General features: G+C 28.0%; 1 protein-coding gene across 1 annotated transcript in view; it reads right to left on the reverse strand.

Moving 5' to 3' along the window:
- Window positions 1-26,575, reverse strand: part of LOC148238515 (calcium/calmodulin-dependent protein kinase kinase 1-like) — a 123,379-nt gene that overhangs the window by 53,514 nt on the left and 43,290 nt on the right. The window contains exons 3-4 of the mRNA XM_088187949.1: window positions 18,435-18,703; window positions 17,177-17,613 (exon numbers count right to left, since the gene is read on the reverse strand). Coding sequence (XP_088044075.1) covers window positions 17,177-17,613; window positions 18,435-18,672 — 675 coding nt within the window. The 5' untranslated portion in view covers window positions 18,673-18,703. The remainder of the gene's footprint in view (window positions 1-17,176; window positions 17,614-18,434; window positions 18,704-26,575) is intronic.

The raw sequence follows: 26,575 nt of genomic DNA on the forward strand, positions 1-26,575 counted from the left end.
GCTAATGTTTTTTAGTTCTCTGACTAACAGTACCATCGTCACATATAAATTTGATATTTTTTGCACCGCATGCCTTTCAGTTTGACTTTTACAATAAAATATGTAAGAAAATCTTTTACCGAACCCTTAGGAAAATAAATAAGAACATAGTTATTAATAACGATCAATTTAATCCTATCATGTCTTGTTTTTGACAGAGAAAAAATCGGTCACTCAATATGAAACACTTTTATAGAATAATAAATTAAATATATTTATACGCCATAAGTTCTTATGTATTTTGCAGCTATATACAAAGCATAGAGATGAACAAAAAGTGCCTCTAAACCGAATATGACGTAATATATTCAATTCAGGTTCTGTTTTGAAATAATGAATTCAGAATCTTTTTTCTTCAAGATGGAGAAACTTTGGGAAAATAACTCCGGTTCATAACACGTGAACCGTAACAATTGTTGAATTACGGTCGGCACAGCCGAATTCCCCCGAGATTTTCGGCGACTTCCGAGAAGTTTACACATCCGCGAATGTAGCTGACGTGCAATAGCGATTTTTCAGAGATTGAGTTAAAAATCTGAACCGATTTTCACGTCTTCGATACACTTGTGTGAAATAACAATTTGCTGAAAATAAATCATTTGCGCAAAAAAATAAATTAACAATACATCTCAAAGAAAATTTTTCTTAAATTAAAAATATAAAATTTCTACAAATACAACCTGGTCCATTAGCATTTTCCCAATTAAAGTTATTTAATGGTATATTAAATACAATACCAGACAAAAATATATATTTTAAGCTTTTCTTTATAACAATTATGTTTATCAATTCGTTAGAGGTTGATTGATGTTTCTTAATTTTATTTTATAGTTATAGAAAATTAAATTAAAACGTATAATATTTTTTAATGGTAAAGCGATTTATGGCTTATCAAAAAAACGACGCTTGTTTCTGGAAATGCTTGATGAATATTTTTATCACTCTAGGATTTTTATTATTTTTTTCTGGACTTAAAGTTAGTTGAAAGTGGGTTTAGCAAAACTAGCAAAGCTCGAGCTTTCATATTTACGATCAAAGTTTTACGGAAAGTTAACGCGAACTTTAACGATTAGCTGAGTGTATGCTCATTACATATTTTTTGAAATAAATAAAATGTCGAGCTCTGTTTTTTTAACATATATTAAAAAAAAACATATTGACTTTAAATTGAAAATAATATTAAGTAAAAAGAAGGCTTACATGAAACATTTTGATGCATTAAACTCTGAGATAACTTGTTGAGTTAGCCGAAGTAAATGACGGTAAACGAACGATGCTGGTTTGCATCGTCTTCTTACTGGGATTAAAACTAGACGAGATATTTGTACTAGAGAGGATTTCTGAAAAGCGAAGATTCGGCAAATTTGTTAAGCTTTCAAGCTTTGACGGCGTTTAAGTTTATTAATTTAAAAACTAATTACAAAGATATAAGTAGCGGTTAACTTTGATTATTATTTATATTATAATAATAAATGTGATAAGATCAATTAGATAACAAGAGATTTTTATATAGGTATAATATAAAACATAGATTTTAGTCATGTATAAAATTTAATTGCGAATTTATATTAATATATAAAAAAAATTCGCAATAAATTTATTAAATTATTTACGTAATGTATTTAAAAATATTAGCTAAAATATTTTAAATACTTGCAATAAAAAGTTAATATATCAGTCAAAATATTCTTTAGACTTTGGATTGTAACATCGTTTAAATTAACTACAGAAATTATTACACATAAGACGTTTTTTTTAGTACACAAATAAAAGTTTTAACCTGTTGATCAAATCAGCAAACTAACGCAACAATAACACAACTTAAATTTCGTTAATAACGTAATTTAATTTAGATAACCTCGATTCGAGTCGATAACTTATTATCGCAATTTCGGAAAGACTTAATAGCGTTTCGATCATTTCGCGCTCGCGTGTATAATTAACGACAGTAAAAAATAACGACCTAATAAATTTTACAGATCTAAATCTTCTCCATATTCAGAACAGGTTGCCTTGAGCGAATCGATAACGTCTTCAAATCAGAACTACACATTTCCAGAGCGTTGCATAACAAAATATTATCAATCTTCGATCGCTTCGAACGTTACACAAGTTGACTTAAAAGCGAATTTCTACTCTAGGCGTTATTTTTTTTTCAGAGCGAAAAAGGCGATACACACGCGAAAATGCGAATCGGTTATGAAAGCCTCCATAGGAAAAGGAGTGTGAGGAAATTTTCCCATTGGGCTTTATTAACGCCTCGGGGTAATCGTTTAACGCGCGATTTACACACAAATTGGCGTGCTAACGGTCCCGAACAATTCGTGGTTTTCCAAAGGCGCACAGTAGAGCAAAAATAACTTTTAATTAAAAAAAATAATTGTTGAACATTATCTGATATATTATACCTCAAAAATATTTAAATTTTTTGCTATAAGTATTATTATACTTATTTCAAGTAAGTAAAAAATCGAGCAGTGTTTAGATTAAAATGCAAGATAGTTTTGTTAAGAATGAGTTTTATTATCTAGGGCTGCAATTCCTAATTTATTTTAAAAGTAAAACCCTTTTCTTACATTTCCCACTAATATCTAATATGTTGAAATGAAAAAATAATGAATTTATAATGTATAGAATGTTTCTATGTTTTATGTTTGTTGATGTGTAGAGTGAAAATCGACTTTCACACATGTAAATAGTATAACAAAGGATCATAACATCGCGTTTTTATTTGATATATAGTAGAACTACATTGTATTATAATTGAATTTAATTACTGTTTTTTATATTTTTTAGAGATATTTTGAAATAATAATAAGAACTGCTGCGAGCATCTAAATAAGTTGTAAAAAATATATGATGTCAACGTAAAAATTATCGGGAGCATTTTGAACCCTATAACACTATAAAAGCAACAGTTTATTTGTCAGATTTCATTCAAACTGCTTTTTAAACACTCCCTATACTAATAAGAACAAACTGTGAAATTTTTAGCGATATTGGCACAGTAGTTTTTAAATTTTGAGTACATACACATACGAACATTGCCTTTTATTTATATAGATATTGCAGTAAATAGTTGCAAAATTTTTAATATAGTAATTATTTTTGCTTTTTAATCGAAGCTGTAATTTTAAAACAATATAGTAAATAACAAACTTAGCAGTTTTATTTACAGGAGCTATTTTTAGATCAAATTGTATTAAACTATGTGTTTAAAACTGTAAAAAATAAATTATTTTAATTTATGACTATTTTATTAACTATTTTAAAATATTTGCCTTCTTTAAAATTTCTCTAAGATACTATTTTGAAGCAATTAAAAAAATCAAATATTTATTTACCACTTTATTATTTGGCTTTAAACGCTTGGCTTTTATTATTAAGATTTTTTAAACTTAACAACGATTTGTAAATGTTTTAAATAGTTGGCATTGTAATAGATCAGGTTATGACAAACTTAGCCGATATTTATAGGAGCTTTTTTAGAACAAGTTTCATTATTTCTGTTTATAAAAGAGCCATGTTTTAAATCAGGGGTCAGAAAATACTGTTAAGGGCCGGATCGGAAATATTTTAGACTCGGCGGGGTTGTTTCATGCAAACTATTTATGCGGGATAATTTTTTAGGCATTCCAAACACAATATCGATTTTTAAAATAAACAAAATCTAAAATACAAAAAAAAAATATTTCGAAAAATGCACTTGTTAAATTATGCTATAGGGCGCCTTAGGAAAACCCGGATTTAGCAAAAGAGTTGAGAGTCAAACATATTTGGGAACCACTGGGCTAAGATTTTTTTCGAAATGATTCGCATTAAAATCCAAAGGGGATTGTCTATTGATGTTACTCACAATGTGCTGAATACTTCTATCTACTCACCAAAAGATTTTGTGATTTGTGATTTTGCGCTTTCCAGAGATTGAAGCCAATAAAGCTGCTTCCTCGGAGATTAAGCCCTTTTAGAAAGCCAGACTACAGAATAGAAACCGTTGTCGCTAAGGTAACGTTAGCAACGTTCAATGCGTTGTCAAGGTCTACGCCTTTGTGTACAATGTCCTTCGAATACCACGCCATAGTGAGTTATTAAATATTATATTATTTTTGTGGTATATATATATATATATGTTATAAGTTTAAAATGCTAAATTACGTTACTTTAGAAGCAAAGGTTATTTAATTAAGACAATATTGATAACGTTACCAAATTTCATTCAAAAAATTCTCTCGGAAATATTTTTTTGCATATACATATTTGTGTATATGAATAACAAAAAATATGTTTATTTAGTTTTACGTATACTGAATAAACACAATTTTGTGTATTTGCTTGTTTGTAAATACACGACGCCCCGTGGTCTTTTTTGTATAAATATTGGAAGGAATATATTTTTCGCATGAAACGTAAAAGCTAAGTTATGTGTCTTTGTTACATTGCTTGTGCTATCCCCATAAAAATTCTTGATTCGGTTGTTTTTCCAAGAAAAATGGTTCATTGAACTATTGGGACGTAGAGAAAAAGCTATTTGTACAAAGTCCGTCCAACTTTGCTATAAATATTTTAAAATTTATAACGTAAATATTACTTATTTTATATTACAGTGTAAGAAATCGAGAAAGTTTTTATTCAGTCTAATAATGAAGATTCTAGCATATTTTTAGGCGTAAAAATAAAAACGCTACGAAAGTGGGATTATACTATTGTGCAAATATTGAAGCATTTCGAACAAACGAAAAAAGCATGTTATGACTAAACAACTGTAGAAATATTCTACATATTATATAATATAATATACTGAGACGTTAATTACATGTAAATACAAAATATTACTCTTTGTTTGGAAAGGATGCTAGCCAGACAATACATTTTACCTTACGCATAATACTTTTGATTTCCAGCGCCGTTTTATTTTAAGGCGTAAACACATATAGTGGGTCTAAGAAGCAATGCAATTGGCGATGCAAACATACTTATCTGCAATTCGCTTCATATGTCTCAAACCAACATAATAACATATGTAAGACTTTGTCATATTATAGAAACAAGACACATCAGTGAATCGTTTACCGGTACAATAGATACAATAGATTCCACCTGCTCCACGAAATCACAGTTGACAATAATACAACTCGACATGCCAGCAAAAACTGCGGAACCTACATTTCTCTATATATGTTTTAGCTTATATATTGAATGTTTATAAAATAAACTGTAACTAGCTTTTTCATCGTCTATTTGGCTGCAAAGTATCATAACATCATTTCATTTTTTATTTGTGAAATGTATTTTTTTAATTTAAGAAATTGCTTTAGTGCTATAACATATTTTGCGTATTTTAGCTAAGCATATATTTATTACAAATAAATCGATTTTTAAGATAAAATAATTGCATTTAATTGTAGTTCAAGAAAGAAGCTCTGGATTAAAAAAATGTCTGATTGGATTTCTAGATATTAATAATTTTAAATATCGATACAAAGGAGTAATAATAAATAATCAACCCTTTGTAATAATAATATCACACACCGTGCGTCACTCACAGGAAGAGAGGAAAAGAAGCCGGAGAAAGGTGGAAAATTTCAAAGGAAAACTGTGGAAGCAACTAATGGAGAGCACGCAATAAATTTTCCTACCAAGACGTAATAATTAACGCGCCACAATAGGCGTGTTTATTTTTTGCACCTTTGTTGTATACTTTGTAAAAATAATCTTGGACGAACACAAAGAGAAAGCCAGCAAAGGTTTAACACACTAACATTATATTGTATATAATGCAAAACATTTTTAAGCCCCTTTAATAAAAGATAATAATAGACTGAATAGAACATCTTACTAATTAAGTTCAAAAGAAAACCCTTACCATCATATTTGAATAGTATCAGTTTTTATGTTGTTTTTTGATTACATTAAACTAAAATAAATCCATATGCGTGTTTTGCGCTATTTATTTATTACCGTAGTTTATAAATAGTACACAATTACCATATCGTTTTATTTTATTATTATTATTAAATATAAATTTTCCGCTGAATTGCCGATTGAATAATATTATCTATTTATTGTCATTACATAAACGCACATAACTTTTGACGCAATATATATATTTATAAACGTCACGTAAGTACGTATGTACATACATCAAATTGTGCGATACCGTGTGTTTATAAACAATCATATCAACGCGTTTTTCAGGTATATAAATTTACGTCACACGACATTGAGATGTGCAATGCTAGTGATAAGTGACCAGAAAAAATGCTGTGGAATTTTGTTTGTTTTGTAAAAATAGCTAGTGTCTTAAATCTAGTAATATTAATAATAATTATTTATGAACTTTAATTAAATAAAAATTAAGTTAAATATATATGTATGTATGTACGTATGTAGCATATTTGATCCATTAAAGTACACGTTTGTATTATCTGCTAAAGTTTCGTGGAGACAGTTAAATATTACTTTAGCTAGCAAATGGGATGCTACAGAGTTGGAATGACTTCTTAGTTTAAAGCACAATAGAAATCGGTATGATAATTTATAACGTAACTAGAGCTTCTATTAGAATACACATTTAACTGAAAATATAGTTCGACACAACTTATACAAAATGGTTCAATAACATTTTTTAAATGCTTATATCTCATAATATTCTTAAAGTATTACAAAACACTTAATAATAAAAAAATGTTTAGGCTGGAAATAATAAATTAGAAGAAGATAAAATAATGATTAATCGATTAAATATTCAAAGTTGTTTTGCTGGTACACTTTTGGGTATAGACACGCGATCGGACAACCAGGAAATTCAATTTGTTGAGTTTTGCGCTCGGAGATTGCAGATAAGGATTTTGGATGTAACCTAATCGACCCATCATCCTGATTAGTTCGACGTAAACCCTTAGCGTGGCAACAGTTAATAAAGTTTTTTTTTACTTTTTCAATAGACGACCCACTGTGCCTCTTTGGGGACTCTTTTTTTTGTTTAGCGAAGCATGAAATTAGCCTAAAAGCCTCTCGATTAGCATAAGTAGTAGTAAGGTGGCAAAAAATATGTAATCATTAGTTATTGCCAGATAAAAAATATATAAGAAAATCAGTTATAAAGTACGTAGCAAAATAAGTATAAATTTAAAAAAAATAAGCGACAAAACAGTTTTTTTTTTAAATATTTACGTTGCTTGGATATAAGATATATGGATGGAATAGCACAGGGAGCGCCGTCAGCGGTGGGGGCGAACCGCCCCGGTCGGCACTTGCTTGGGGGCGGAATTTTCGCGATGTAAGGACCGTTCATGCACTGTGGTTCTTATATAAAAAATATATTTACGAATAACTTAAAGCTATCTTGAATATGTAAAAACAATAGTTTGATAAATGCGCATTTTGTGACCCATCTGGTTATAAAATGCCGCCCCTATGAATAATTTTTATTTAATTAAATCATTAAACTTTTTTATGTACATATAATATGTGGAGGGTATGTAGCGTAGCTGGAAGAGGGGAGGGAGGAGACGTCTGTTTCATTTTTTCCATATTTAAAACATGCATTTAGATACAGCTCTGTCTGCATATTATTTATATTAAATAAATTCGCATAACAACAACGGATAGACACATGTTGAAATGAATTGAATGTAATATTTTATATGTGTTGCTTATTAATAAATGATTAAATTATTATTGCTGGAGCACCTTTCGCCACACCGTTTCCTGGCTTCTGCAACGATAGCACCCCCCTGGAGGGCGGGCGCTATTGTTTTGTATATAAATGTAGATAGGGGTACCAAAGTAAAGGATTGCTTTGGGCGGCATAAATCCTAGCTACGTCACTAGGCTCATTTTTTAACGGGAAACGTTGAATTCAGTTCAAAATTTGGTTCATAAAAAACGTCGTTTTTTGGCGAACGGTCGCTACAGCTTTAAGCGTGATGGAGTTTCAAAGGAGAGATGGATCATATTCTAGTGTTCTTATATGAGCTTTTATTTATTTTCATTGTTTTTCAATCGCTCATTGCCCATATTACAATTGTGATATAATGGTAAAATCATGTTAATTGTAAAATATATTATTTAGGTATATATAGCCTTAATAATTTTTCACTTGGTGAAAAATTATAGCCGCAAGTTAAATAGCAATTAGGAATTTGAGTGAAAAATTAAGAGTGTGATTGAGATAAATGACAAAAATCTAAACGCTTTATAAGAGCAATTAATACTATATTTTTTTCGTAAAAAATTTTAAAAAGTATTTTTTTTATAAATATTGATATATGATTATATTTTGTTAAGACAAAAATAAAAATTATATATTATTCAATTGTTTTTTTTTATTAAGTCATTTTACTTTACCATTGTAGCGTTTGCTATATCTTTCTAAAAAAATAAATATACTAGCATATAACTTTAAAATAAAAATTCACAGTATCAAATATATAATTTAATTTCTTCGACGATGACAATCGCTATGTAATTGATTATATGTTTAATATTAAATAATATATGTTGCTAATATTGATCTTGTGTTTTCTGATATAGTGAAAAAATGGAGGAACCGATGTTTAGAGTTAAAGAAAATCAGTCAAAGCCTAAGTGCAAAGGCAATTGCTGCGTAAAAAGGAAGAGAGTGAGATTTATTTTATTATTTTCCTAAATTTAATATCTGCTTATCATTTATTTATTTGTATTTCTATAGCGTTATTTTCAACCTCCCACTCGCGAGTCCTTTGCACCGCGACATTTACTATACCAAAGTCCGGGCGAATCCATGGAAGATAGAACAACTTATAGTCTTTCTTATAAACCTGTGAAAGCAGACATGCGAAGCGCTCCTTATGTTCCAGCTTACGATTCCTTCAAGTCCAATGAGAAAATGTCCGGAGATACAGTTCACAAGGTAAATTCTCTTCTCATTATATTAAATATTCATAAATATAAGATGCTTCAATTGTGAGCTTACATTAAAAAGCAATATTAAAAATAGTGTGGCTAGTAATGGTTAATTTATTAATACCACAATTTGATTTTCAACAGTAGTAAAATTAAACGAATAATTTTCTTTGTTATTAATAAGTCAGTCGTTAATAATGAAACGCTAATTGCAACAATAAATGGTATTTGCTATTGTATATATATACGAACTTAGTAGATCTTTATTTTCCCAATAAAACTTTAGGGTTTATCAGTCATAGTGAACTATGAGAATATTAAATAAAAGGATCGAAGTTAAAATGTAACAGATTCTAGACCTTTGCGTTGTAAGTTTGATTAGCAAATAATAACTAAAAAAAATTTGATATACCATAATACAATTCATTAATTTACCTATAAAATAGGAATATATTTAAAAAATATAAAGTATATTTGTGTTCCATTAAAATCTGACTTACGGTTTTTTTTATTATTAATATTTTTGTTAAAAACCATGACTTAGTATGTTGTTTTGGAATTAGTAGCTGAAAAAACTGATTTATTGTACAAAATATGTACATAAAAATGTATCGAGTGTCAATCGCATTATGATCTAACTCCACCTCCAAAACCATCCCCTTTGTGAAAACTTGACTGTATGAAAATTACAAAGGATAATTCAAACAATGCTTATTGGATACGAGAGCATTTGTGTTTTTTTATAATTGATTTTTAAAGCTTATGAAAAAGGTTTTTCTAGTAATGTGTCTGAGGTGTCTTTTTTTTCTTTATAACCTGACAGGCGTAAGCCTAATGTGTTACAACGGTGTAAGGCAATCAGACATGATAAGTATCTCCAAGTATTAAAATTGGTGACATCTATATAAATAATTAATAATTACTATGTGTATTTACGTTTATTAGACAATAAACGTTACTAGTCTGGTTTTTAAGAAAAGCCCATTTTTAATAATATACCTCTGGATTACCAGACTGTATGATCTTATAATATTACTATATTCTAGGCTTTCGAATATTTGCGTGAGTATTGTGCAATTTTGGGGGTTCTGCCATTTGTTTTTATTCAAGCAAACTTTTGTCAATTATTGATTATTATATCTGTAGCATATGTTCTTGTTACTTATTAATTTAATGAGATGCTCTTGTAAATCATATCTATTTAAATTATTATACTAGTTTATTGTTGTTATATAATAAATATAAATACAATCTTAATCTTAGTTAAAAACCAGAATATAAATAGCATTAATATTTTTTAAATATATTCTTAATGAGTATATCAATCAAGTTCTATTATTCGTTTTTCTATTTATAGTTTTAGCTTACTTTTTAAGTATTATGTGTTATTAATTTTGCCAATTCGATAAATGTATAGAAGTTTGACTGATGAGATCTTTTGATCTGGAAATTAGTGACATCTATATAAATAATTAGTAATTAAAATCTGCAGCTGGGGCCGCTTTTATTAATAAAAATCTATTGGTGTGGCTTTAAGCAGCAACTTTTGGATTACCAGATTACGATATTACGATATTATAATAATTGTTGGCTATTGGAAATAATTGCAGACTTTCAAAAGTCTGCGTGGTTATTGTGCAATTTTAGGGGTTCAGCCAATTTTTTTGTTCAAGCAAACTATTGTCAATTAATGTATATAATAACTCTAGCATAAATTCTTGTTACTTTGAATTTTAATGAGTTGCTCTTGTAATTAATAACTGGTTAAATTAATATAATAGTTTGTTGTTGTTGAATAATAAATATAAATACAATCTTAATATCATTAATAAATTTAAAATATCTATTTTATATCAATTAACTTATATTATTTGTTTTTCTATTAATAGTTTCAGCTTACTTTTGAAGCATGTTTGCCAATAGTTATAAAAACTATAATTTAACTAGACAATATATTTAATTTATAATATTAAAATTATTATAAAATAGCTATCGACTCAATCTAAACATTATTACAAAGCAAATAATATTGCTCTTTTAATAGCTTAGTACTAATAAAAATATATATATATATATATATATATATATATATATATATATATATATATATATATATATATATATATATATATATATATATATATATATATATATATATATATATATATATATATATATATATATATATATGGTAAAGCAAATTTGTATTGTAAATGATAAATATAAATTTAATAGCAAATTATTATTTACATAATATTTTAATATTGTCGAAAAATCAACAATTAGATAAATATTACGTTGACATTAATTAATAGAATTGCCATTTCATTTTCATTTCTTTCATAGAAAATTTAGTATATTAAAGTAAAAATATATAAAAGATCGATAAAATAAATCTATATGAGATGTTTGACGAATTATTAAAATTAAAATATTGTGCTAAACTAATTAGATCATTTTTAGTTTGACTGTCTGTTTATAGGTAAAATAAAAAAGTAATGCATCAACTTATTTTTGCAATTTTATTTCAATGAACTGTTTATTAGTAAAACATTCCAGTTGTATGCTTAAAAGACTGATTTCAACATATTCCATAAAGAAAATGAAAATATGTATTTATATTACATTTTTATATAAAAAAAAAATAAGTGAAATATATAATAAAAGTATCTAAGTTGCGTAAATAAAATATATTTGTTGAACTATATTTGCATCCCACGTGTGGATAAAAATGTTATGATTTTCTCTACTCTCTGAATCTAAGAGGTTTTATACCATATAACTGCATTTGAATATAAAGAATTTTAGATGTAAATAGTATTATAGGAATATAAATTCATAACTAACGCAAAATAATAAGCGGAATATTTATTCAACGACACAATTTTGAACGTATTCTATTTTTTTATTTTCTCTAAATTATTCTGAATCATAAAAATCTTATTGGCTCCCTAATATATATTTTTTATTTTGCAAAATGTCGATTTGCATTTTAATTGTTGAAAGTAATAAACAAATTATTTATAATAGCTTTGATCCGTGCCAAACACATTTTTTATAAAACCCTTATGTAGATCGATACTTTAAAATTATAAATTTATATTTACACCCTAAATATGATAGACGTAGTAGCTGCAAGAATAATAAAAGATTTATTAAAAATATTTTTAATTGATTCGCTCTAGTAATGAAAGACGCAATGAATTTTAAAATGTCATTTTTTAAGATGAAATACTAAATATTGCTTTCATTTAGACTAATGCTCATAAACTAAAAATAATAGTACAAAAATTGGATGATTAATGTATCTATATTTTTAATGTATAAAAAGGCATAAGTTTTGATGTTGTTTCTATTATTCAAATATTCTTAATGAAATTCTATGGTCTGTTACTATTTTTTTATTTGACGTAGTGCATTTGACTGTTTTGTTAATAATGCATCATTGAGTAGTGAAGCATTGATTTACTCTTAAAGCTTTGTTTTAAAAAAGTTGGATATTCATTAGTAAGTTTAAAAAAAAAAAATTCTCATTATTTAATATAAGGTTATTTTTTTGTGCTGCAGCGAGAACTGAATTATGTTTTAATTATATATTATATTATAAATAGACATGTTTATGATTTTCCGTGTGTTAATTAATCTTTTATTTGAATCAGTTATCCTATCTACCAAACAAAATTATAAAGACAATGCCCTACAAACAAACTGACACCGATATGATGGGTAAAGGACCGATGCAAGATTTGACCACTCATAAGCATGACTACACACCAAAACCTTACAGCCCCAGTATACAAATCAGACCGTTTATAAACTTGTGTCTATCGAAAAAGCCATTGAATGGTAATAATTTCAGATCAGACTCACTAACTAAATTTATAATGTATTATATATGATGCTATTATTTCAGACAAAACTACCCACTGGCTTTCCTACCAGTCGCCAGGTGTTCAGCCCATACCCAAATCGTTTGCTCCTCTTTTCGCCTACAAAATGCCCGAATCGAAAATGGAATGTGCTACTGTACAAAAACTCAGCTATGTGCCTAATGAAGTATTGCCTATAGTCAAATCAGCATCGAAATATGTATACCGAAAGCCAACTGTGCCCTTTGAAAAAGGGACTGTGTATAAAAATTCATATGCGCTTCCCGGTTGGATGGGTTCAGACGAAGATGATTTATGTGGTAATTACATTTTATATTTAAATGTTTGTTGAGAATTAATTTAAGATATATTCCAAGTTATATTCCATATATCAGTTTAATTTAAGTGGAATTGTGTAATGTACTAGTTTGTTAGAACATATATTAAATTTGCTATTTTGAATTCAAACATTAATTCATATTATGAATTTCAGATTGTGAGTGTCATTGCGGAAGTATCCATGAAGAGTAGATATATTTCTTTAAGATTAAATTATTGTCGAAATAAATAATATATTTATATAAAACTTCCTTTTGTGTATATTTCTTATTACTTAAACCTTAAATATCCCGTGGGGATGGGACAATATTGCTCAAGCTCCGAAATTCCTTAGAGAACTATAAATTTTGCTCGATAAACGAAACGGCTCAAGCAAACTTTTGAAAACTAAAGTTTGTCTAAGAGAAGCACTTGCATTTTAACAAGCGTTATTCTCTTATTCAAGTTCGATCTGAACTCTGGTTTTGTACACAAGTTGTATATCCATTAATGGATTCTAGATGTATTCTTTTAAATGAAATGAAAAAAAATATATGCAAATAATTTTATTTTTACAAAGCAGTTTCTAGTCTATAAATTTTGTTTTTATATTTAAATGAATATAAAATATAGTAAAAGTAAATCAAAAAATATATTTTTATGGAAAAAAATGGACGCCAGTCTATTTATGAATTATTGAATGCCATCATTTTAATGATCCTAAACATAGATCTATAAATTGTTTAATATTTTAGTAGCAAGTGTATTTTTAATAAATACATATATAAAAAAATTCAAGAATACAATTTAAAAATAATACTAAAGTCGTGGTATTCTATTGTGAAAATGAATAATATATTAATTGCTTCTTGTTGAAGTTTTTGACTTGTCATAGTACACTATCTTATTGTTTTCATAACTAATTTATTACGTGGCTCGATTTTAATTAATCACCATAGAGTCCATACTATTATACAAAGCCAGTAAAATTAATCTAAGTAATCTATCATAAAAAAAATCAATCTAGTTAATAATTTTAGTCTTTAGATCGTTATTTTTTTTTATTGAATCATAAAGTACATAGGATAGAATTATTACATACGCACTTTTTTCGGCAAATTAAAATCTTGCGTTCATTTTGGGACACCTTTAGAAGTTCAAAGGAGCTGAATATTTATTAAATTTTGCAATAGCATTTTTCTTGTGGTTCTTAGTTCAATTCTCCGTATAACGTTTTATTATTAGAGTATCAAAATTTCAATTTATTCGATGTGGTTTATCAGAAATAATTATACACTTTTTTGCGTATCCCGTTAAAACCTTTCGCGAATATCAATTACATGTTTAATAACGATTAAATTGCAAATTTACAGTTCATGCTCAAATTCGCTATTACATGGCATCTGAGATTCTTTAATCGGAAAATTTTGAGATGAGTTGCGTAACAATCTATCGGAATTGAAATTTAAACCTAATGAGTAACGTTGAAGTGAAACCATTTTCATTAAATACTTTCATATGTTAGATTTTATGTTATAAATATACCGAAATAAATGGTTTACGATCACTTTAATTATTTTTCATAAATACGTATAAATATGAATACAAAAGGCAGGGCATAAAATAAAGTATGTGAAGCTTTGAAAGCATGGCCCATATTTTCAGACCTTCAGTTCGATTAGCATATTAAGTTTTTCGAGCAATTTAGCATTACATAAGTATATTTAGAAATAATTTAAAAAATATAGTTGTTAACATTTTTTTTACATATTTTTTCAAGTACATAAAAAAATGATAATAATATTAACTCATTTTAAATGCAAATTAAATTATTGAGAAAATCTTTTGCAAAACTAAATATGCAAAATATATTTTATATTTATTTATTTAGAATTTCAGAACACAGAATTTTTTCATGGCATGTTAAAAATGTTTTAAATACTTAATTATGAATAAAAGTATTGCAGATAATTATCAGCAAAAAAAATGAAAAATATTTTTGCTTACGTGTACTTTACGAATAATGATTTTACTCAGGGCTTTTTTTTAAACAAATATAGGCAAAAATATATTTAAATATCATTTAAATTTAATTTAAAGCAACTTTTCCTATGCCACGAACTGCATAAAAAAACAAAATTTATATGAGAGATTTATTTATTTCAAAATTTATTAATATGAGGTTATTGGTCAAGGTGTATTCAAACCAAATTTTGGTCAATAGGAGGGCGCAAAAACAATTATCACTTCTCAGAAGTCAAAAATTCACGTCAAAAGCAATAAAATCGTGTCGGTGCCGTCGCAGTGGGAACGCTCGGTAACGAGCGTTCCCACTGCGACGGCGACGGCACGATTTTATTGCTTTTGACGTGGATTTTTGACTTCTGAGAAGTGATAATTGTTTTTTGCGCTCTCCTATTGGTCAAAATTTGGTTTATATGTGCTTCATTTGATTCTCACTCATTGAAAATCGAATTATTGTAAAAATTTAATTGTAGCTTCTTATATTTCCATATTCACTATACATTCTTATCATACCAATATTGCCATAATTTTTTGTCGTCGTTTCTGTTATTGTTTTGGACTTTTTTTAGTGAGGCGGTTGCAAAGTAACCGAAATTTTCTTTCATTTTTAAACTTGAGGTTAAACTTTTAAACTTAAATATAAATAATGCAGTCATATTTACGTAAAAATAAAGAAATAAAATTTCACGTCGATTTTCAATCGCTTTTTAAAATAAAAATATCGTAAAAAAGGTGCCGGAATGGCGTTCCACCGTGTTACATGACAAAAAACCCCTGATTATACTAATACTATAAACTTATTAAAAATTGAAAGACTAAAAAAAAATTCAGTCTAAAAAAACTAATTTTTTATGTGGTTTTATTTATTTAGATATCATATATATTGAACTAATACGATTCTTTGGATAAAATTGCAGCATTATTCTATAATATGCATTAATTTAGGTCATTATGACGTCACATTATATATTTAGTTTATAGAAGTAACTCGTTTTTTTACTATGTTTATTTAAACTATTTATTAACGAGGAACGGACTAAAATAAAATATTTTTTTAATAACGTGTTAAATAATTAATAGCAATTATCACTGACTCTCACTTATTTTTATATTACTACACCATAAAATTCGTATTTTTTACGCAAGCACTCAAATCACACTTTATTACGTATATTAAGTGAAGTGCTATTATTCTATATAGACATTTTACAATTCTTAAATTACAGTGATGTAATATTTTTTCCTTTCTCATAAATAAATAATTGTTTGTATAGTTTTTGTTAAGCTGTCTAATAACATTGTGAAAAACTGTTTTTCATAAAATGTAATGCATCTAATGGTGTCCTAGCACACTATTGCAATTATTCAATTCAGTATTTTAAATATTCATGTAAAAGGTTGTTATAATATATTTTTAAATATATTAAAAATTTAGTAAAAATATATTGTTGTTGAAGGTTGTGTAGTTGTATAAATATATAATCTACTGCTTTACATATAACTGCTAATTTAAGTGTTGTTTAATTTACATATCAAATTAGCCTAGACCCTAGAGATATAAATATCTATTTATAGTCATGATACGATAAATATGATTTAAATAAATTATTTTAATGTTAAGACACTGTTTATATTTTTAAATCGGTTTGTAACGTTAGTAAGATTTTATCTAAAAATAAAATGTATGCATTTTTTATTTTAGAAAATAGCAACATATCTTATATTGTCGTTTTGCTTTAATATTTGTTTTTTTAATAAATACTTATATGGTATTTTTACTACTAAATTAAAAAGTTTTATGGAATCATCACATAGATTTTAAAATAAATATCATACGCATAATTAATGCTACACAAATTGTTTTATGGTCAAATTAACGTCTTGATTTAATATAAAAACAATTATTATTATTATAATAACTTTTTGCACATTTTATTCTATATATTTTTATAAAAAATATATTCTTTAGTCTTATCCTACTCACAAGTATTCCCCAGAGGATTCAGACAACACACAAACTAATAAAAAAAATCGCTTACCTGTCCAATCGGCTCTAGAAGTTTGTACTGATTGAGTTGAATGTAAGAGCCCGAGGCATCGATGGAGACCCTCCTGGATTCCCTCAGCGGCTGCCTCCTTCTCAGAGCTTTCGGCGAGTTCCCAGGAGAGCTGGTCCCTTCGATGCCCAACCCGCACGTGTCGTCCCTTCCCAGGGATCTCGACTGTTGAGACACCAGCAATCTGGCTCTCATCTCCCTGGTCAAAGCGGATGGCTCGTTGCTTTTCCCTTTGGAAAGCTGATCCCTTACAGGGCCGGAACAGTTATTATCATCGTGCTGTCGTAAGTCTAGAGATTGTGTCTTTGGCATGTTCCTTAACAGAGGTCTAGGAGGTGGTGCGGTGGCTTCGCCGAAACAAGCCGTTTCTAAGTCGTTCGACAAGGGACGCTTGGGTCTCGAAGGCACTGATGAACTATCTGTGAAGAGGGTAGATTTGTATTAGATTAGAGTACTGGCAATTTAAATTCAATTTATTATGTATATATATTAAACAGTAACGGATTTATTTAATAAAACAATAGTAGGTAATTCAATTAACAGTTAAATCAATCAGATCATATAGTTTAATATTGACTATCTAATTTGTATTTATAGATATAATTCATAATGAATTCAGTGCTATTAAAATTGTTGCAAAATAATATAAGTGAGAATTTGAAGACAATTTCATTGTGATTTCTCGAAAAATTTTGATTAATGAAAAATGTATGTAATACAATGAAGTATTGCAGATACATTATTACATATTATTTTTAATATGTAATAATGTAGAATCAAACATTCTCGTTATTTTTTTTGTTAAAAAAATTTCGGCCTTTGAAAAATTCCTCTTGTTTTGTGTCGATGTTGGTTTAATCGACAATAAGGCTTCAAATAGGCAATATAAATTATTTGTTCTAAATAATTTATAGTATATTTACTATCAATAACATGGATGGTGAAGAAAAGTTTTTCATCAAAGAGCATTCATATTTTATCGCGTGATTTTCGCAGTATTAGGCAAGCGCGTCGCATTGTTCTCGTCGCTTAATGCGTGTGATACCCACACACCTTCCCAATATTTTTTAAACTTATTTGAGTGATAGACCATGAATATCCTGTCGAATGTTAACTCCTGAATTAAATTGAATTTATGATGACAAACGTTAGATTTGAAACTATATATTGAATATGTATATTTAAAAGCTCTATTTGTCTTTTCTTATATATTCATGGCTTAAAGATATCATACACCAACCTATTAAAACTTCTATTTCACTAAGGATAAATTCGTCGTTGCGGGTGGTTCGAGCGTCTTCCATCGGAGGGGCGGACGGTGGTGTTATCACAGTGTTTTGGTTTCTATGCGCTCTCAAAGAGAGCGCTGTTGGGTGCTCTCGGATCTCTGGCATCTTGATCTTGGGGTCAGAACGAAACAGGGTTGAAGGCTCTGGACCCGCTGGGCAGACAGAAGGCTGCTTCGCGGGCCGCGTCATGAAGGCCCCTTGCGCCTCCACCGTGGAATATCTGAAAAGAAAGAGAAAGACTATTTAGTATATGTTTTTAATTACAATAGAACGTGCTATTTGGGTCCGTATAATTGGGGGGACTAGAAAATACTCATACATTTTTTTGCAATACGTGCGAATCAGGTGTCAGGTGAAAACTCTTATAAAATAATTGAAAAATTAACCTGCCAAACTAATTTGAACTCTAAGGATCTTCAACGGACATCATACATGCGACAGCTTCTCCACCACTGCTCAAAGAAAACATCTCGTTCATCATAGTCTGTTGCAATATGTAATATATTATAATAAAATTCTCACTACTTTCCACCTGCGCCTTACAGGCTGCGAATTCACCCCCAGGGCTAGAATCCCGAAAGTTAATTTTAAATCAAGTTGGATTTGGTTAGCTCGTTTAGGTTAGGTTTGTAAAATTAAATTTCATATACATTTTGGAGCAGTATGTAATATCACTAGTGTCTTTATTTAAATTATATTTTCGCTAGTAGAAATTAATATCTATTGGGGAAAATGTATTAAGATATGATTTCACTATCTTTGCATTAAAAAGCTTTAAGCGTAAAAAATATTACAGTATTATCTTAAGAAATAAAGCCCTAACTAATTAAAAAAATAAAAATTGTAGTTCCTAAATATTTAAATACATAGAATAACATTTTTTTAGAACTTTTTTGCATAATATATTTATTTAAAAAAATAGTTTGTGTTTATTTTTATAAACAATTAAAGCTGCAAGATTATACATTATTTATGTAATATCTATATAAACATTTTCTTTACGTATTTGTGTGAATTTTAACTCTAAGATAAATTTATTTCCGTGCAATATTTTACTCGCAAGACAAACTTTAGGCTTAACGAGCCCGATTTGTTGAAAAAACAAATAGGGGTGGAAAAAGTTTGCGTTTCGGCTACATCTCAATAACCCATCTTTACAAGGCTATTTTAGGCTATAAGCGTTTAAAGCTACAAGAAAGAGAAAAATATTATCGAAGGGCAGATTTATACGACCTTTCCCCGCTTGAGCTCAAAATCTTCTCGATACCCGTCATATTGCGGTGGTTTTATTATATTATGTGTTTGAGTGATTTAAGGACTACAAAGCGGAGATTAATTGCTCAGTGGGTAAGAAAGCTTCAAAACAATAACAACGGACAGGATTTACGATGAGAAATTACCACATTTTGGTAGAAACACGTAGCTAATTTCGTTCATGCTTGGCGTGAGCTTGAATTTTTTAAAACTAAAAATTTAATAAGAGAAGATGCAAAGGTTAGTTCTAATGAAATTTGTATTATTAAATATGATGCATGACATATTAGGTAATCCTAAAATTTATATCGTTTTTTTAATTAAAGTTGTAGCTGTCAGTTGCTTTTGGTCGTGGATATTAAAGTGCGTCTTTTATTAAATCTGTGACACTATATTTTAATATGCTAAAAAAATTGAACCCTAAAATTTACGATGGCAAAATTTTTATCAAGTAAATAATTTATTCGAAATTGCATTTTATATGTAGTATATTCTACTCAAATTATCCATCAGTTAGCCGAGAAACTAAACCTCGAAGAAGGCTATAAAATAAGGTGTACGTGTTCCACATAAATTTATTTGATCATTTGATAACCGGAGATGAGTGATGGGTATTGTACGACAGTAATCGTCCTAAAAGACAGTGGTTATCCAAAAACTCGTATGGGTATGGAAGGATTTCAATTAGATTGTGCTTTACGAAACTCTTAAACCTGTCCGAATAAGCTTATATTGTGATCAGCTGGATCGTTTGCACGAGGAAGTAAAACATGGCCTGCACTTGTCCGAAGTCGAATAATTCTACAACACGACAATGCACGTTTCTATATGGCGATTGAGTATCAATAAAATCGAGGAACTCAGCTGGAAATTTTTATTTCATCCACCATATTATATAAACCTTGCTCCTTTCAACTATCATTTATTTTGATTGAATTTAAAAAATACTGAAAAATCTTAAAAGGAAATTATATTTTGATTTAATACATTATGATCCGATATTTTTGTGAAATTTAAAATGTACATATTTCCTTATTTTTATAAAGGCTTAAACTATCAATGTATACATTATCACATTTATTATTTTTATCCAATATTTTTATAAGCTTGATTACCATTATTTAAACCCTCAAAAATGGATGAACGGACTAACCACAAAAATTTCGCTATCCACGCGAAAACGCGTGAACGGACCGTAATGTGTTTATGATAAAAATCAACATTTAATTTTTTTGTTTCATTAAAGAAATAACATTATTTCGGAATTATCTATATTATTGATTTAATTCAAAGTATTATTTACATAAGTTTTTATTCAAACTGATTTTTATTATTATAATAATAATAAAATATTTATAAGTGCTTTTCAGAAGTTTCTTGATGTATAATTCTCAACCAACTTACTGAAGATGAAAAATCAAGCTATATTGTGTAACAAAAGTGAATAAATATACTTATAACTTTTGTAATAACGATTTCATTTCGACTTTTCTTATATTCTGATTTTTAATTAAGAACTCTTGAAACTTTGACGAGAAACATCTTTCGATGTTTTATTTGATTACGTTTATTTTTAACGTTATTAGAGCCTTGTATATATTTACATATACATATATTTAACTGATATTTTTTTTATTGAGAATTTGATTATTAAAATATGAAGAAGTAACTTATGTTCTATATTAATGATCAAGAAAATTTTAATATGTTTTAAATAAATTATTTGGCTGATTTGAGTAAGTTTATAGTATAGTGTTTTAATCTTTTAGGATTCAAAAAAGTCCAAAAATGTTCCTTTTAATTTTTTAAACTATCTTTGTTATTTATGAATATCTAATACTTCATGTTTTGAGTGGCTGTAGTTGTTAAATCAAAAAAATCACATAAAATGTAATTTATTATTATTTTTTCACTTAGTAAAAAAATTTAATATCATAAATTTTGAGGTCATTTTTTTTTATTTTTGGAATATGAAGCCCAGATGTGCACCAACACAGATTTAATAAAATACACAACTAAAGCACGACTGACTGTAAAAACATAACTTTTTTAAAAACGACATTCATTTCGGGATTACCTAATGTAAGCACTCAACCATATGTTAATTTTTCATAGCACAAACGTTGCATTTAAAAATATTTTTATAAATCTCTATATATGTACTATTATCAAGATTTTCATTGTCAAAAATACTATCGCGTATATTATGCGGAAATTGATCCGATCGTTAATTAAAAGTATTTCCCCGGTGACCCAAATCGTTTTGGGTCCGTTCAAGTATTCAAGGGTCGCGTTTCCTTTTATATATTTTCCAGAAAATTTATTATCATTACGTACGAAACGGACGTTAAACGAGAAAAATAATATGTTTAGTAAATATGTTGTATTTATTAAATTTACTGGTAAAAATAGAACGGCACATTGGAAATCAATATAAAACGAGATGCGCGGTTTGAAATCGACTCGATTTGGTAAAAACCGAAAATAAATACGTTAGACATTCGTGAATATACTATGTAATCAAAAAGAACAGTTTAGAATCTAATTTATAACAGTTATGATCATATAATACTATTATTAAATAACTAATAAAACGAAATTGGATCTATAGACACGGGAATATGTTTATTTTATTTTCAGAAAATAAATATAATTAACTGCGTAAATGAAACCTTTTCAGTTCGATACATTTTATTTTGATTTTATCTAATCTAGGTATGTAAAAATAAAATTGGGTTGTTATTCAAATTTTAAGCTGAAAAGGTAGACATCATTTGTCACAAATATATGGATATATTTTATTAAATAAGTATATTCGTTAATCCTTTCAACGCCAAGCGCATGATATGATGCGCAACTAAACCTACTGTCTAACGCCAAGCGCATGATATGATGCGCTCGTTAAAACCTTCGTTTTTTAAAGAAACGGGAAGGTAAAAGTTGGCAATATATGTTTTAAAAATCAGTTTGAGTTCCTAGTAAACGATTTCAGTGATTTTATTTATAGAATTTGCGATGAAATAGTGGTATATATAATTATAAAGTCACGCCTTAATTTTAGTCGTTTGTATTTCGCGCGCGGTTTCGATCGTGTTTCTTTAGACCACTTTTAGGGTTAGCACAAACGCATCGCGGAAATTCGTTTTTTTATACTTTAATTTATGAATCGAAATTAAATTATGTCATTAATATTTCAATGATAATTGTGATTTGTAAATACTTGTGAATATATTTATACGTTATTTCGACTGTTTTAATATTGTCAACTGTTTTTGTGATTGGTTTTTATTGTTTGTAATAATTAAATAATAATAATAAGAATTACTATTAAATACTTATTAATAAATATAAATAAGATATAATTAATAAAATATCAATATTAACTCTTAGTAAATATTAAATAATAATAATAATAACAAAAACGATTCCTTGTCGTAGAATCATTTTATTTTACTTGTTCTATTATTTTATAATTTATTTGTAATGTGTTTATTTATTTACATTAAATTAATACCATCGTGACCTAACAGGTTACCCCAATGCGTCACGATGGTCGAAAAGTTTATTATTTATTGTATATATAATATATGTGTGTGTGTGTGTAATATATATTACATATTCCACCTGGAGTGTAGATATGTTGCACTCTTGCCGGTCCCAGGCCTGGATAAAGGAGGAGGGTTTCTATCATGGAGCAAACCAGCCAACGTGGATAAATCCAAATAGTTATGAAAAAATCACAAAGAAATAATAAATCCGCCCCGATTCATAATGACCTAGACCATGGTTTCCCAAACTATGTTCCGCGGAACACTGGTGTTCCGCGAATCCAAAATATGTGTTCCATGGAGCCTAAATAGATATTTCACAAAAATTTGGAGTAAATTAAAAGAATGAACATATTCTACTTCATAATGAAGGCGAAGATTTTAGTACCTAGAAGTTGGGTACAGCAAAATAAGCTAAGTGTTCCGCCAAAATTTTCGGATTTAAGAAGTGTTCCGTCGCTCAAAAAGTTTGGGAAACCCTGACCTAGACGATCGAAATCTAGATAAACGATTGGACTTCAATTTTGGAAGCTGGAATGTGCAATATTACAACCAGAAAAAATGCAAACAATAGCGGAAGAAATACTAAAACTCAAGATATATCTAGAAGCCCTACAAGAAATTAGCTGGAAAGGCCAAAACCGATCACCGGTTGTAGATCAAAAACAAACGGTTTGGTTATTAGGGTTATTTTTGTGTACGATATATGTGATTTTGTATGCATCAAAGAAATCTTGTCGATTTGTAAATTTTTATAACAGGATGTAGGTCAGACGAAGAAAAAATGCGTTGCAGATTTATATATTAAAATTGTCTCAGTGTGAGCATGACCCTGCTTGTCGTTCGCTTATATAGTGCCGCTCGCGTGCATGTGTGTGTAAGTGTGTCCACGCGAGCCAACACGCGGACCGACCAATTGATTTAGTTTTGTTCACTTAATATTTTCAACAATACGACTAAAAATGTTTGTTTATTGATATAATTAGAATGTTTAAATCATGTTAATCATACATATATAATTTTAAAATATAAAAATTGAGTATTTTGGCTGTAATGATGTGTTAAACAGAGTAAGTAGCCAAAAAATTATATCGCTAAAAACGCATGGCGTACAGCGAGTAATTAAGAATTTACCGGTCGGCGGTCTAAGGGTTAATATAAAGCTATAATTAAGATAATGAAAAATCCGCAAATTTTAATTAATTACTAATTTGCTATTTATATTTTTTTTTATTCAATTCAACTAGTTATAGAATTTAGATCTTATATTATTACTGCTATAAATTGTATTATTATTAAATTAATTTATTTTATAATAATTCATCAGTCAAAGCAGAACTAATTAAAATTTAATTATTTTGCCACATTTATTTGATAGTTTTTACTTTTATTTGTAAAGCAGAGTGCCAATAGATTAAATAATATTTAGATAAGCATTTGTGTTGTGATTAATTAATTAAAAATATTTTCCCTTTGTTAAAAATTAAATAAAAAATAGTATTTTAATACATGTAATATAAACAACAAATTTTTGATAAAGTTCGATAAAGATTAGAAAATAACTAAATTTAAATTTAATTCTGTTTTTTTCAGAAATCTGCAAGATATTTTTACAATCTCAAATTAAATATTTTAAGAACTTTTTTACAAAAATCTTAATATTTTATTTTATTAAAACTAAAAATATTTTTTTTATAATTATTTAGAAAAAAAGTATTTTAAAATATAAATACTTATACACAATTTTTACAAATAAAAATCTGTATAAATCTTTTTAGGAAGTTTATAAGTGTACACATATTTCTCGATTAATGTGGTACATGTTTTACACGGTTTCATTTTATTTCGTTTTATGTCTTCATGTAATCAAAATTTCCTGGAACGTATTTATTGCATAAATCAAGGGATATGTTTATTTAAATCATTAGAAAAAAACAATTAGAACATAAAAAATGAATTTAAAATCATTTTCCGCTTTTTATAATAACTAAAAGATTTTTATTGCATATTATTGTGATATATTATGCGTTGAAAAATGATCGAAAAGGTCACTTAAATGGCGGAGGACTTACAATTAATTAATAAATATTTTCTAAAAAAAAAAAATACTTTTACTACAATTATTGTAATAAGAGCATAACAAATATTTATTATTATTATAATTATTATATTTGTTAATTGCTTAATATTTTTTTGACACGTCAAACATACATGGTATTTTTTATAATCAGCATATGCTTTGTATAAAAAAGTTTTAAGAGAAAGCAATAATGCATATTTTTCATATTTCGCTTAGAATGTTTGCATAATTTTCATATCAAACGTCGATTTGAATTTTATTATTTTATTTCGTTTCATGTTCTTTATTTGATAATACTATTTTTTATTATATATGAAGTTGTTGAGCTCTGCACAATATGAATATTTTAAATCTGCCTCTTGCAAAACTAGCATATTCGCCGATTTTTGACAGATTTTAAGCCTCGCTCTAACATTTTTACACTTTTCACTGTCAGAAAATATATTTTCTTTTGAACGCTTCAAAATATATTGTTCAAGTACTATATCTAGCTAAAGTGTATTTTTTTTATAAAAGAAAAATAATGTATATAAAAAATAATCGGTAATATTATGCCTCATTCTCTATGTAGATAATATAATTTATGAAAAGCACGAATTCTAATAAAAATATAAGCTAAATCATTTCCCATCCAACCGATCAATACAATTCAGAATCAATCTAAATGAGAAAATTCCCCTTTTTCTACATAGCAAACGCAAAAAATGCTGAAAGCGTAGGCTCACATGTGCGCATAAATTATGTATGTCACGCAGAGTCGTTTTAATTTTTCATACAGAGAGACCATAACGCGTGTGGATCGTTATAAAAAAATAGAAGACACTCTTTAAACATATACGTAGAAAAGTCGACGTTGGCATCATTATACATTATGCGTATAATAATATCATCAAGTACAAAAAAGCGGGAGCTGTAATTTTTCCATAAACTTCCCAATTTGTTTCCAAAGGTCCAAAATGATGTGTACCATCAACCCAACCCGCCTACTGAAAACCTTTTTTAGTAATGCTGATACCCCACACTCTAGGGGTACTTTTATAAACAAAATAAATTCGTCCTTACGTTCCTTTTCACGAAAAGGGCGCATGTGGGAAAAAACGCTGATTGGCGCCTTTGGGAATGCTGAAAACGGAAAAGATATGCAGCATTAGTATTATGTTACGTTACTTTTTCATACCCGTAGTCTGCTTCATTAACTAATAAATGAAAC

This window comes from Plectrocnemia conspersa, unplaced genomic scaffold (genome assembly GCF_051122295.1).
Source record: "Plectrocnemia conspersa isolate PC_06_02 unplaced genomic scaffold, ASM5112229v1 ptg000001l, whole genome shotgun sequence".
NCBI lineage: Eukaryota > Metazoa > Arthropoda > Insecta > Trichoptera > Polycentropodidae > Plectrocnemia > Plectrocnemia conspersa.